At 40.1% G+C, this 15,000-nt stretch overlaps 1 protein-coding gene across 1 annotated transcript in view; it reads right to left on the bottom strand.

The window, feature by feature from the left end:
- Nucleotides 1-14,910, bottom strand: part of LOC309491546 (voltage-dependent T-type calcium channel subunit alpha-1I-like) — a 58,397-nt gene extending 43,487 nt beyond the window's left edge. Inside the window, exons 1-3 of the mRNA XM_082190610.1 lie at nucleotides 14,733-14,910; nucleotides 13,264-13,332; nucleotides 3,057-3,235 (exon numbers count right to left, since the gene is read on the bottom strand). Coding sequence (XP_082046736.1) covers nucleotides 3,057-3,235; nucleotides 13,264-13,332; nucleotides 14,733-14,846 — 362 coding nt within the window. The 5' untranslated portion in view covers nucleotides 14,847-14,910. The remainder of the gene's footprint in view (nucleotides 1-3,056; nucleotides 3,236-13,263; nucleotides 13,333-14,732) is intronic.
- Between the last annotated feature and the right edge of the window lie 90 nt (nucleotides 14,911-15,000).

The following is a 15,000-nucleotide window of genomic DNA, read 5'->3' as shown; positions in this document are numbered from 1 at the left end:
AACCCCTTGGCTCTCAACCACCACTGTAGGGGTCTCATGTGTAGCAGGTCAAAAGGTATGACGTTGGACGCTGCTGCCATGAGCCCCAGCAGTCTCTGAAACTGCTTCACAGTGAGGTTGCGGCCTAGCTTCGCTCTGGAGACCATCGCCTGTATGGACTCCACGTGCGCGGGAGACATTTGTGCCCGCATCGTCGTGGAGTCCCATACAACTCCCAGGAACGTAGTTCTCTGGGAGGGCGTCAACACACTCTTTTTCGTGTTGAGTCTCAGCCCCAGGCACCTGATATGGGCCAGAACGACATCTCGATGCCGAACTCCCATCTCGCGCGACTTGGCCAATATTAGATATTACCCAGTCGTCGATATAGTTGAGTACACGGATGCCCTGGAGTCTCAACAGAGCCAGCGCTGCATCCATGCACTTGGTGAAGGTGCGAGGGGAGAGAGCTAGGCCAAAGGGAAGAACCCGATATTGGTACGCTTCGCCCCCGAAAGCGAACCTCAGGAACTTCCTGTGACATAGAAGGATGGATATATGGAAGTATGCGTCCTTCAGAACTATCGTGACGAACCAGTCCTCGAACTGGATCTGACTCACAATGGCTGGAATTGTGAGCATCTTGAACCTGAATCTCCTCAGAGAACGATTCAAATGCCTGAGATCTATTATTGGACGCAACCCCCCAACCTTCTTGGGAACTATGAAGTACCGGCTGTAGAACCCGGACTCCCTGTCTGGCAGAGGAACACGTTCTATGGCCTCCTTGACCAACAGGGATTGAACTTCCTGTTCCATAACCCGAACCTGCTCTGGGCCGACCACAGTCCAGACCACCCCGTTGAACTTCGGGGGAGGGGAGCTGAACTGCAGTCTGTAACCCATCTCTACAGTACGCAGGGCCCACGCAGATATATTCGGAAGGTATGACCATGCGCCGAGATAATCTACTAAGGGAGGGGGGAGGGGGGGGGGGGGGGGAGGGGGGGGCAGCTCTCAGCGGTCCGGCCGCAGCTAGGACCGCTAGGCGGAAGCCTTCTTTGCTTGAAGGACGGTCCTCAGATCGACCTTAGGCTCAGAAGGCTTGCCGCCAAAAACACTGGATAAGTGAAACACGGTCTGGATGGTAGGCTGAATTAAAATATCTAACTTCTTAAAGTCAGATAATATTCCATCATTTTAATTCCATAGAATTGAATGCAGCCATAATCACCAGACAATACTGTTTAATATTTATTTATATGGTTTCATAATCTACACGCTGCCTCGGCAAACGCGAGATTCGAGCCGTTACAATATATTTGGCTTTCATCCCTCGAGAAGAAAGTCAACAGGTGCGAAGTTGAGACATCCGACAGTGCACGGCCTTTTCTATGCACGTGCGCCGAGATATTTCTCAATGAACACTGCCAGCACCCTCAGGAGCTGACTGTGAATGCCTCGCACCCAAACAGTATTATTTCACAGATCGCGTGTGTCCCTTTTATTGCAGACTCGTAATCTACGCACTGCCTCGGCAAACACGAGATTCGAGTCGTTCACAATATATTTGACTTTCATCTCTCGAGAAGAAAGTCAACGGGCGTGAGGCTGAAACACCCGAAACGCACGGCTGTGTGCGTCGAGATATTACTCAATGAACACAGCCAGCACCCTCAGGAGCTGACTGTGCATGCCTCGCACCCACACAGAATCTTTATTGCAGAGTAGCCCCGTAACCTACGCGCTGCCTCAGCAAACGCAAGATCCGAGCCACTATAGATTTCTGTATTGCAATGCAGACCTTTAAACTATGCGCTGCCTCAGCAACGCGAGATCTCAGCCACAGAATCTTTATTGCAGAGTAGACTCGTAATCTACGCACTGCCTCAGCAAACGCGAGATCCGAGCCACTATAGATTCTGTATTGCAATGCAGACCTTAAATCTATGCGCTGCCTCGGCAAACGCGAGATCCCAGTCACAGAATCTTTATTGCAGAGTAGACTCGTAATCTACGCGCTGCCTCAGCAAACGCGAGATCCGAGCCACTATAGATTCTGTATTGCAATGCAGACCTTAAATCTACGCGCTGCCTCGGCAAACGCGAGATCCCAGTCACAGAATCTTCTTGCAGAGTGGACTCGTAATCTACGCGCTGCCTCTATCTACGTACAGAACCGCACAGAACCACACAGAACCGCACAGAACCACACAGAACAGCACAGAACAACACAGTACCACACAGAAACGCACAGAACCACACATAACCACACAGAACCGCATAGAACCGCACAGAACCGCACAGAACACAGTACCACACAGAACCGCACAGAACCTCACAGAACCACACAGAACCACACAGTACTACACAGAAATGCACAGAACCACACAGAACCGCATAGAACCGCACAGAAACGCACAGAACCGCACATAACCACACAGAACCAGCCCAGACCACCGGAACGCCAACCGCACAGACTCGACCGCCAAGAACAGGGTATTTTCATGGTAACACTTTACAATAAGCTTCTCAAGGCAGTTAGTTTGAGTCAGAAACTTCAGCAGCTTCACACACAACAAACTTCTCATTTTTTTATATCTATATTCTGAAGGGTTGTTCAGATATCATTCACCTTATTTATACAACATAGTACAGAGAAAACCTGTTTGATTTCTGTCTGTTGACAGCATTTTCTGATTTATGGAGTGATAAAAGGAGAACTAATGTCAACAATGTCTTTCACTTATCTTATTTTCACTTACAAAACACTTATCCAGTGTTCAGATTTCTGATCTAAAAATGTATGCAAATCAGTGCATTTTTAATTATACAATGCCTCACTAGGATGGTTAAACAAAACGTTTGAAAAAACAATTGTAAAACAAAACAATCCTAACACACAGTCCTAATACTGTGATTAATCAACTGGGGAACGGCTGGTGATTTATAGATTTATATCTTTTCACCTGTAGAGTCATGATTCTGCTAATAAAGCATGAGCACAGATGAACCTGCTGTCAGCGTGTGTCAGTGTGTTGCGCTGCTCTAAAGAAAGTGTGTGTTGTCGTCGTGACCTGAGCGGGCGTAATGTCCTCAGCAGTCGCAGCACGCGCAGCACGCCCAGGATCTTCGCTCCGCCCGCCATCGACACTACAATGTCAATCAGAGACACGAAGACAAGAAAACCATCCAGAACATTCCAGCTGCTGCGCAGATACGCTCGATCACCCAGATACAGGCCCTTAGACACCACCTGACACACAGAGAGAGAGACAGAGAGAGAGACAGAGAGAGAGAGAGAGAGAGAGAGAGAGAGAGAGAGAGAGAGAGAGAGAGAGAGAGAGAGAGAGAGAATCCGCTTTTATAAACAAAACAGTTTATTGAACCTTTACCTCAAAGTATTGAATTGTATTAGATTTGTATTAGAAGTATTCGAGACAGGAATTACCTTGATATGCTGTAGTATTGTATTGAATTGTATTGATACTGTAGTATTGTATTGTAACTGTAGTATTGTATTGAATTGTATTGATACTGTAGTATTGTATTGATACTGTAGTTTTGTATTGATACTGTAGTATTGTATTGTAACTGTAGTATTGTATTGAATTGTATTGATACTGTAGTATTGAATTGTAACTGTAGTACTGTATTGAATTGTATTGATACTGTAGTATTGTATTGTAACTGTAGTATTGTATTGAATTGTATTGATACTGTAGTATTGAATTGTAACTGTAGTACTGTATTGAATTGTATTGATACTGTAGTATTGTATTGATACTGTAGTTTTGTATTGATACTGTAGTATTGTATTGTAACTGTAGTATTGTAGTGATACTGTAGTATTGTATTGCAACTGTAGTATTGTAGTGATACTGTAGTATTGTATTGCAACTGTAGTATTGTATTGATACTGTAGTTTTGTATTGATACTGTAGTATTGTATTGTAACTGTAGTATTGTAGTGATACTGTAGTATTGTATTGCAACTGTAGTATTGTAGTGATACTGTAGTATTGTATTGCAACTGTAGTATTGTAGTGATACTGTAGTATTGTATTGCAACTGTAGTATTGTATTGTAACTGTAGTATTGTAGTGATACTGTAGTATTGTATTGCAACTGTAGTATTGTATTGTAACTGTAGTATTGTAGTGATACTGTAGTTTTGTATTGATACTGTAGTATTGTATTGTAACTGTAGTATTGTAGTGATACTGTAGTATTGTATTGTAACTGTAGTATTGTAGTGATACTGTAGTATTGTATTGCAACTGTAGTATTGTAGTGATACTGTAGTATTGTATTGCAACTGTAGTACTGTATTGATACTGTAGTACTGTAGTATTGTATTGTAACTGGAGTATTGTAGTGATACTGTAGTATTGTATTGCAACTGTAGTATTGTAGTGATACTGTAGTATTGTATTGTAACTGTAGTATTGTAGTGATACTGTAGTATTGTATTGCAACTGTAGTATTGTAGTGATACTGTAGTATTGTATTGTAACTGTAGTACTGTATTGATACTGTAGTATTGTAGTGATACTGTGGTATTGTATCGATACTGTGGTATTGTAGTGATAACTGTAGTATTGTATTGATAATGTAGTATTGTATTGATACTGTGGTATTGTATTGATACTGTGGTATTGTATTGTAACTGTAGTACTGTATTGATACTGTGGTATTGTAGTGATACTGTAGTATTGTATTGATACTGTCGTTTTGTACTGATACTGTAGTATTGTATTGTAACTGTAGTATTGTAGTGATACTGTAGTATTGTATTGCAACTGTAGTATTGTAGTGATACTGTAGTATTGTATTGTAACTGTAGTATTGTAGTGATACTGTAGTATTGTATTGCAACTGTAGTACTGTAGTACTGTATTGATACTGTAGTACTGTAGTATTGTATTGTAACTGGAGTATTGCAGTGATACTGTAGTATTGTATTGCAACTGTAGTATTGTAGTGATACTGTAGTATTGTATTGTAACTGTAGTATTGTAGTGATACTGTAGTATTGTATTGCAACTGTAGTATTGTATTTATACTGTGGTATTGTATTGATACTGTGGTATTGTAGTGATACTGTTGTATTGTATTGTAACTGTAGTTCTGTATTGATACTGTGGTATTGTAGTGATACTGTAGTATTGTATTGATACTGTGGTATTGTATTGATACTGTAGTATTGTATTGTAACTGTAGTATTGTATTGTAACTGTAGTAATGTATTGTAACTGTGGTATTGTAGTGATACTGTAGTATTGTATTGATACTGTGGTATTGTATTGATACTGTGGTATTGTATTGATACTGTAGTATTGTATTGATACTGTGGTATTGTATTGTAACTGTAGTATTGTATTGTAACTGTAGTACTGTATTGACACTGTGGTATTGTAGTGATACTGTAGTATTGTATTGATACTGTGGTTTTGTATTGATACTGTAGTATTGTATTGTAACTGTAGTATTGTATTGATACTGTGGTATTGTAGTATTGTATTGTAACTGTAGTACTGTATTGTAACTGAAGTACTGTATTGATACTGTAGTATTGTAGTATTGTTTTGTAACTGTAGTATTGCATTGTAACTGTAGTACTGTATTGTAACTGTAGTACTGTATTGATACTGTGGTGTTGTAGTATTGTATTGTAACTGTAGTATTGCATTGTAACTGTAGTACTGTATTGTAACTGTAGTACTGTATTGATACTGTGGTATTGTAGTATTGTATTGTAACTGTAGTATTGCATTGTAACTGTAGTACTGTATTGTAACTGTAGTACTGTTTTGATACTGTGGTGTTGTAGTATTGTATTGTAACTGTAGTACTGTATTGATACTGTGGTATTGTATTGATAATGTAGTATTGTATTGATACTGTGGTATTGTATTGATACTGTGGTATTGTATTGTATTGTAACTGTAGTACTGTATTGATACTGTAGTATTGTATTGATAATGTAGTATTGTATTTATACTGTGGTATTGTATTGATACTGTGGTATTGTATTGTAACTGTAGTACTGTATTGATACTGTGGTATTGTAGTGATACTGTAGTATTGTATTGATACTGTAGTTTTGTATCGATACTGTAGTATTGTATTGTAACTGTAGTATTGTAGTGATACTGTAGTATTGTATTGTAACTGTAGTATTGTAGTGATACTGTAGTATTGTATTGCAACTGTAGTACTGTATTGATACTGTAGTACTGTAGTATTGTATTGTAACTGGAGTATTGTAGTGATACTGTAGTATTGTATTGCAACTGTAGTATTGTAGTGATACTGTAGTATTGTATTGTAACTGCAGTATTGTAGTGATACTGTAGTATTGTATTGCAACTGTAGTTCTGTATTGATACTGTGGTATTGTAGTGATACTGTAGTATTGTATTGATACTGTGGTATTGTATTGTAACTGGAGTATTGTAGTGATACTGTAGTATTGTATTGCAACTGTAGTTCTATATTGATACTGTGGTATTGTAGTGATACTGTAGTATTGTATTGATACTGTAGTATTGTATTGTAACTGGAGTATTGTAGTGATACTGTAGTATTGTATTGCAACTGTAGTATTGTAGTGATACTGTGGTATTGTATTGATACTGTGGTATTGTAGTGATACTGTTGTATTGTATTGTAACTGTAGTTCTGTATTGATACTGTGGTATTGTAGTGATACTGTAGTATTGTATTGATACTGTGGTATTGTATTGATACTGTAGTATTGTATTTTAACTGTAGTATTGTATTGTAACTGTAGTACTGTATTGTAACTGTGGTATTGTAGTGATACTGTAGTATTGTATTGATACTGTAGTATTGTATTGATACTGTGGTATTGTATTGATACTGTGGTATTGTATTGATACTGTAGTATTGTATTGATACTGTGGTATTGTATTGTAACTGTAGTATTGTATTGTAACTGTAGTACTGTATTGACACTGTGGTATTGTAGTGATACTGTAGTATTGTATTGATACTGTGGTTTTGTATTGATACTGTAGTATTGTATTGTAACTGTAGTATTGTATTGATACTGTGGTATTGTAGTATTGTATTGTAACTGTAGTACTGTATTGTAACTGTATTGATACTGTAGTATTGTTTTGTAACTGTAGTATTGCATTGTAACTGTAGTACTGTATTGATACTGTGGTGTTGTAGTATTGTATTGTAACTGTAGTATTGCATTGTAACTGTAGTACTGTATTGTAACTGTAGTACTGTATTGTAACTGTAGTACAGTATTGATACTGTGGTATTGTAGTATTGTATTGTAACTGTAGTATTGCATTGTAACTGTAGTACTGTATTGTAACTGTAGTACTGTATTGATACTGTGGTGTTGTAGTATTGTATTGTAACTGTAGTACTGTATTGATACTGTGGTGTTGTAGTATTGTATTGTAACTGTAGTATTGCATTGTAACTGTAGTATTGCATTGTAACTGTAGTACTGTATTGTAACTGTAGTACTGTATTGATACTGTGGTGTTGTAGTATTGTATTGTAACTGTAGTATTGTATTGTAACTGTAGTACTGTATTGATACTGTAGTATTATAGTATTGTATTGTAACTGTAGTATTGTATTGTAACTGTAGTACTGTATTTATACTGTGGTGTTGTAGTATTGTATTGTAACTGTAGTATTGTATTGTAACTGTAGTACTGTATTGATACTGTAGTATTGTAGTATTGTATTGTAACTGTAGTATTGTATTGTAACTGTAGTACTGTATTGATACTGTGGTATTGTAGTATTGTATTGCATTAATTATAATGACGACTGGAGGTTGTTTGTATTGTCGCTGGTGAAGTCAGATTGAGAATTTCCACGACAGTTTATATACAAATATGCACTTTGATGCAAAGCTGATATTTATATGGACAAAAAGATGAAATTCTGATGCTTGTAATGTAAATCAATGAGATTTTTATAACAGTATCGAAGATATGACATAAAATCCAGCTTCCAGAAGAGATCAGATGTGCTCCTACAGTATCACATTCAAATCCAGACTCAGAACACTTCTGTTTAGCTGTGCATTTACAGAATGCGCACTGTGCCACTGTACGTCCGACTGAATACACTGTCTCTTATTTCTGCATCCTCCTTTTGATTCTAAACTCAAATGGCACTGAAAATTGGATAAGAGACAAACATAAATGACTTAATTGGAGAAACTGAGAGATGAAGCCATGCTGATGGCCTGGGCCTGTGGTGGAGTGAGTCTGACGTGATTAAACTCGAGGTTCTGTGGGGTGCGGACTGGATCCACTCCATTCCTAGAGCTTCCGCCATTCCTAGAGCTTTTTTTGGGCTGCGGACTGATGGAGCAGTGAACCCGAGGTCAGTCCTAGAGCTCCTGTCCGATTTTAGGGGAAAATCGGGTCCATCGGAATTCTTAGGCGTATAAACACCACAGACACAGTGTCAGAGTAAAACTATATGCAAAATATGAGACACCGGTGTTTTGCCAGATGAGAAGTTTATTCTATGTATCATATTTTTAATACTTTAATTAATTTTACTCTAATTCTCTACTCATTATATAACTGTCATATATCTCTTTTAATTCCTTTTATAACTGTTTTAAATTCCCGTTGCTTTTATTTTGTGCTTATTTTCTATGCAAAACACTTTGAATTGCCATAATGTGATATTTTAATTCCTTTCTATGTAAAGCATTTTGAATTTCCATTGTGTGTGAAATGTCTATATAAATAAACTTGCCTTGCCTAATCACTCATGTTGATCATTTAGAGCTCGTAGAAGTGTGCAGGATTTATAGGGTTAAATCAATCTTGTGCAGTTTTAATGAGTGATTTTGAGGTTGAGGGCCACAGAAAGACAAGGAAGAGATTTCTCTTTTAAAACTTCATAAATCTATTATAATATTGGACCTCTGCATGATTATTTGATAAGTTTCACAGCACTCTTGCCTTCTGTCTGCTGTCACACTCTTCTGATACACACACTCTTCTGACGCACACTCTTCTGACGCGCACTCTTCTTACACACACTCTCTTCTGACACACACTCTTCTGACGCACGCGCACACTCTTCTGACGCGCACTCTTCTGACGCACACACTCTTCTCACACACACACTCTTCTCACACACACTCTTCTGACGCACACTCTTCTGACGCACACTCTTCTCACACACACACTCTTCTGACGCACTCTTCTGACGCTCACTCTTCTGACGCACACTCTTCTGACGCACACTCTTCTGACGCTCACTCTTCTAACGCTCACTCTTCTGACGCACACACTCTTCTGACGCACACTCTTCTCACACACACACTCTTCTGACGCACTCTTCTGACGCTCACTCTTCTGACGCACACTCTTCTGACGCACACTCTTCTGACGCTCACTCTTCTGACGCTCACTCTTCTGACGGTCACTCTTCTGACGCACACTCTTCTCACGCACACACTCTTCTCACGCACACACTCTTCTGACGCACACACTCTTCTGACGCACACTCTTTTGACGCACACTCTTCTGACACACACACTCTTGACACACACTGACGCACACTCTTCTGACACACTCTTCTGACACGCACACTCTTCTGACACGCACACTCTTCTGACGCACACTCTTCTGACGCTCACTCTTCTGACGCTCACTCTTCTGACGCTCACTCTTCTGACGCACACACCCTTCTAACGCACACACTCTTCTCACGCACACACTCTTCTGACGCACACTCTTTTGACGCACACTCTTCTGACACACACACTCTTGACACACACTGACGCACACTCTTCTGACACGCACACTCTTCTGACACGCACACTCTTCTGACACGCACACTCTTCTGACACACACTCTTCTGACTAGGGGTGTAACGGTTCACAAAATTCACGGTTCGGTTCGATACGATACGATACACTTGTGTCACGGTTCGGTTCGGTACGGTTTGGTAGACTTTCGATACAGCAAAAATAAAGAAATGCCAGAGAAATTTCCTTGATTTATTTTTTTATTTTTTTTAATTTATTAAAAATAACATCATAAAGTATGATTTTTTTTTATTTTTACTTTGAGCAATTCTAGAGCTATAATTGACTCTTCTTAGGAGCATATAAAAAAAACCAGCTCCTTGGAAAAAATTAAATGTAATATTGTAGTAGTTATAAACAAAGGTTTATTTTAGTTCAGATTAACATTTGAGGGCAGCATTTTGTATTCATAATGTCAAAATAAAACCGACGTAATGTTACTTGAAGACATTATAGCCTACTATTCCTGCCAAACTTCCATGGTTGCAGTTAGTGTTACTACAGTAAATCCATGGTGAATGTTGCTGATCTGTGGACACTGGATAGTTCATTCATGGCACAATGTTTCTTCCTGGTTTCCACGTCAGCGCTGTTTGATCCGTTAATAGCGGAGAAATGTGAATGTTTCTCTCTAGATCTCGCAGCAATGTTATTACTTCTGTGGCGAATTTAAATGCTTTCTTTACTGGATCTCTTATTAGCGCTGTGTAGTAACAGTGTAGCTTGATCACGATCGGCTCGCGCTGCACTGGTCCAAACTGATAAACGGTCCTTCAACCACACAATAACGAGCAGTTTCGTTCCGCTTACATTACGTTTGCCATTTGATGTTGGGCAATGTTGTGGTCGCGCCGGTGTCTCTTACATTATGGGCGCGCTTGCCACGCGCACGCGCCTACATTTGAAATAACGAAATTTTGGTCGGCAGGAAAAATGCTCCAACGAACCGTTCGGTTTGAAAATGCGTACCGAAAACCGAACCGAAAGCCTCGTACCGAACGGTTCAATACGAATACGTGTATCGTTACACCCCTACTTCTGACACACAATCTTCTGACACGCACACTCTTCTCACGCACTCTCTTCTGACGCACTCTTCTCACACACTCTCTTCTGACGCTCTCTCTTCTGAGACGCACTTGTCTGACGCACACTCTTCTGACGCACTCTTCACACTCTTCTGACACGCACACTCTTCTGACACACACTCTTCTGACACACTGACGCACTCTTCTGACACACACACTCTTCTGACACGCACACTCTTCTGACACGCACACTCTTCTGACACACACTCTGACGCACACTCTTCTGATACACACTCTTCTGACACGCACACTCTTCTGACACGCACACTCTGCTGACACGCACACTCTTCTGACACGCACACTCTTCTGACACGCACACTCTTATGACACGCACACTCTGCTGACACGCACACTCTTCTGACACGCACACTCTTCTGACACACACTCTGACGCACAATGTATGACTACATTGCAGATATGCTCACTGAATATAAACCCAACAGATCACTCAGATCATTAGGATCATATCAGCTAGAAATACCAAGGGTTCACTCTAAACATGGCGAGTCTGCTTTTAGCTATTATGCCAGCCGCAGCTGGAACCAGCTTCCAGAAGAGATCAGATGTGCTCCTACAGTGGTCACATTCAAATCCAGACTCAAAACACATCTGTTTAGCTATGCATTTACTGAATGAGCACTGTGCCGCTGTTCGTCCGACTGTTTGTACTGTACTGTATTTTATTTTATTTTTCTAAACTGTTTTAATTATTCTTATTTCTTTTAATTATTTTAATTTCTCCTATGTAAAACACTTTGAATTGCCATTGTGTATGAAATGTGCTATATAAATAAACTTGCCTTGCCTTGCACACTCTTCTGACACACTCTGACGCACACTCTTCTGATACACTCTTCTGACACGCACACTCTTCTGACGCACACTCTGACGCACACTCTTCTGACGCACACTCTTCTGACACGCACACTCTTCTGACACGCACACTCTTCTGACACGCACACTCTTCTGACGCACACTCTTCTGACGCACACTCTTCTGACACGCACACTCTTCTGACACGCACACTCTTCTGATGCACACTCTGACGCACACTCTTCTGACACGCACACTCTTCTGACGCACACTCTGACACACACTCTTCTGACACGCACACTCTTCTGACGCGCACTCTTCTGACGCGCACTCTTCTGACACGCACTCTTCTGACGCGCACACTCTTCTGACGCACTCTTCTGACGCACTCTTCTGACGCACACTCTTCTGACGCGCACACTCTTCTGACACGCACACTCTTCTGATGCGCACACTTCTGACGCACACTCTGACGCACACTCTTCTGACGCGCACACTCTTCTGACGCACTCTCTTCTGACGCACACTCTTCTGACACACTCTCTTCTGACACACACTCTTCTGACACACACGCTCTTCTGACACACACGCTCTTCTGACACACACTCTTCTGACACACACTCTTCGGATACACACTCTTCTGACACAAACTCTTCTGACACACACACTCTTCTGATACACACTGGTGAAGTGTCCTGTAAAACTCTTCACTCCAGTGTTTACCCAGCATGCACTGCATCTCCAGCTTTCTCATTGGCTAACGAGGCTGATGGCACATGATCTGAATGAGCTGAGTAATCAGTGTGAGCAGCAGACGCTCTAATGAAGTGTAATAGTCAGATCTTAAAGTGACAGTGCCTAATAAACCTGCTGCTGTCTGTCATTAATATCAATAAAAGAACAAAAGAAAAAGACAAAATCTGAATTACTTTTGTAGCTTTAATAAGGATTCATCTACAGTAGCCAACATTTGAAGTGGATCAAAGCCTTTCATCAAAGTTATACATGAATTTTGAACAATACCCGTTCTTGTCTTAGGAAAACTTTGATGAACTTTTTTGATCCACTTCAAATGTTAACTACTGTATATTTAATTTATAATTTATGCTGTGAAGACTGTGAAGTGATTGCTGTTATGCTGTTTTTTTAAATGTTTTTTCTACATTAATTTGTAGATTAACTGTGAAATTACTTTTGAACTTTAATGTTAGGTGCGATTAATTACACAAAAGCAAATTAATACAATCGATTGACAGAACCACTGTTTATTTATACTTACACTATACCCTATCATGTATGTCATCTTTCATTTTAATGTGTAACATTAAACCAGTGTTCCCAGTCCTGAGATTAATGAAGAGCAGCCAGAGGAATAATCACACTGATTTCATTCTTTTAATGTTATTTTGTTTGTTTTTTGCACTATATTTATTATGATTAACTGCCCGTTGTTGTCTGTATGAGCACAGCCACTGATACAGGCTGCACAGAAGTGTTCAGGATACCTTAGACACACACACACAACGTGCTCAGGTGAGACGTTACCTTGACTGTCATCTCGGCCACAAAGATGGCAGTGAAAACATAGTTGGAGATGGTGAGGAAGACTCGCTCCTGATGGGGGGGGGAGAGAGAGGGAGAGAGAGAGAGAGAGAGAGAGAGAGAGAGAGAGAGAGAGAGAGAGAGAGAGAGAGAGAGAGAGAGAGAGAGAGAGAAAAAAAACAGTGAGACAAGGCAGCGCGAGGGTAATGATACAGCGGCTCCAGAAATGTCAAACTAAGAATGAGATGTGAGACTTCTACATTACCGGGGTAAAATATCCTGTGATTATTACGCTTGAAATGTCACACCAGTCCTGCTGAAGTTCATGCTTTAACACGCTGAGCTTCTACAGGAACAGTCATGATGCCGACACAAAGCTAGCCAAACCGATCTAATACACTGATTAACAGTGTTAGTTCCTGAGAATCTATAAATCATTACTAGGGTGTGTGATGTTCTTCAATGCATAAACATTTTCAGTTTAATATTTTTAAAGACACACTAAATACCACTCACGCAGAGCCGTCTCTGCACTCTTCCGACCGCGCTTTCTTCATTTTTATGTCTATGTGGTGTTATTAATATGCTTTAAGACAAACCATGTGTAAATTCATAAGTCGACAGCATTGCTGAGTATTTCCTCCTTAAAACTGCAGTGAACCAAAGACAGTCTCAAAAACACGCTTTGAAATCGCTGGTGTTTCTGACGTCACAAACTACCTTGTAACCAATCAGATCAACGTGTGATCGTCAACCAGTGGATCTCTGAGCTGAGCGAGTGAGTGGAGGCGGGGCTCATTTGCATATTCATAGACCCAGTGTACTAAATTAGGCAAGGGTGTCGAGTTACATTCAAGATATTTTAAGGCATGAAGAATATTTTTCAAGGAAAAAACATTTAAATATGTCATTTTGGTGATCAAAGATGAGTTTCAAGGGATAAAATGATAGACTACAGGGGGACTTTAAATGTTTAAATGTTGATATTAATGTTTCCCACTAGAGGGAGCCACAGGATAAGGAATCTTTCAAGCCTGGTGTTTTTCTGTCGGTTTCCATCATTTTGAATGGAAATAAATGCATTGATCTGGTTCTAGTTCATTGTATAACTGGTGTACTGACAGTGTTGTTTTACATACTTAATGTACATAGAATCTGAGAAATGCTTATAGATTATTAAATGTTTAACTTTTGTTTTTATGTTTAACTTTTTTTAAAAGATTTTTTCAAGCTGCCAGACATATATTGATTTCCAATTAAAAGGAAGAGACAGTTTGATCTTTCTCAAGATACTATATTATAAACCAGATCATTGCGGAGGAATTAAACCTGCCGTTTCTCCTCTGTGAAGCTCCAGCACATGTGACAGGGTTCATGCGGAGCTGCAATCAACGTGTCACTACCGTGAGACAAGTCGCGCTGACTCAAGCTGTGACAATTCTGTGTGTATGAATGTGAGTGATGAAACGTACCAGACTGCCCTGGTGGATTCTGGGTCTCTCCAGAGCCACTGTGATGCAGTTGAGGAAGATGAAAGCAAGAACCACATAGTCAAAGAGTTTATGAGCGATGATAGTCTGACACATCAGACGAAACCTGGAGAGAGAGAGAGAGAGAGAGAGAGAGAGAGAGAGAGAGAGAGAGAGAGAGAGAGAGAGATAGAGAGAGAGAGAGAGAGAGAGAGAGAGAGAGAGAGAGAGAGAGAGACAGAGAGAGAGAGAGAGAGAGAGACAGACAGAG

This window comes from Leuciscus leuciscus (genome assembly GCF_965113295.1).
Source record: "Leuciscus leuciscus genome assembly, contig: HAP1_SCAFFOLD_343, whole genome shotgun sequence".
NCBI lineage: Eukaryota > Metazoa > Chordata > Actinopteri > Cypriniformes > Leuciscidae > Leuciscus > Leuciscus leuciscus.
The sequence above is the reverse complement of the archived record's forward strand: the minus strand, read 5'-3'. Positions and strand labels throughout refer to the sequence as shown.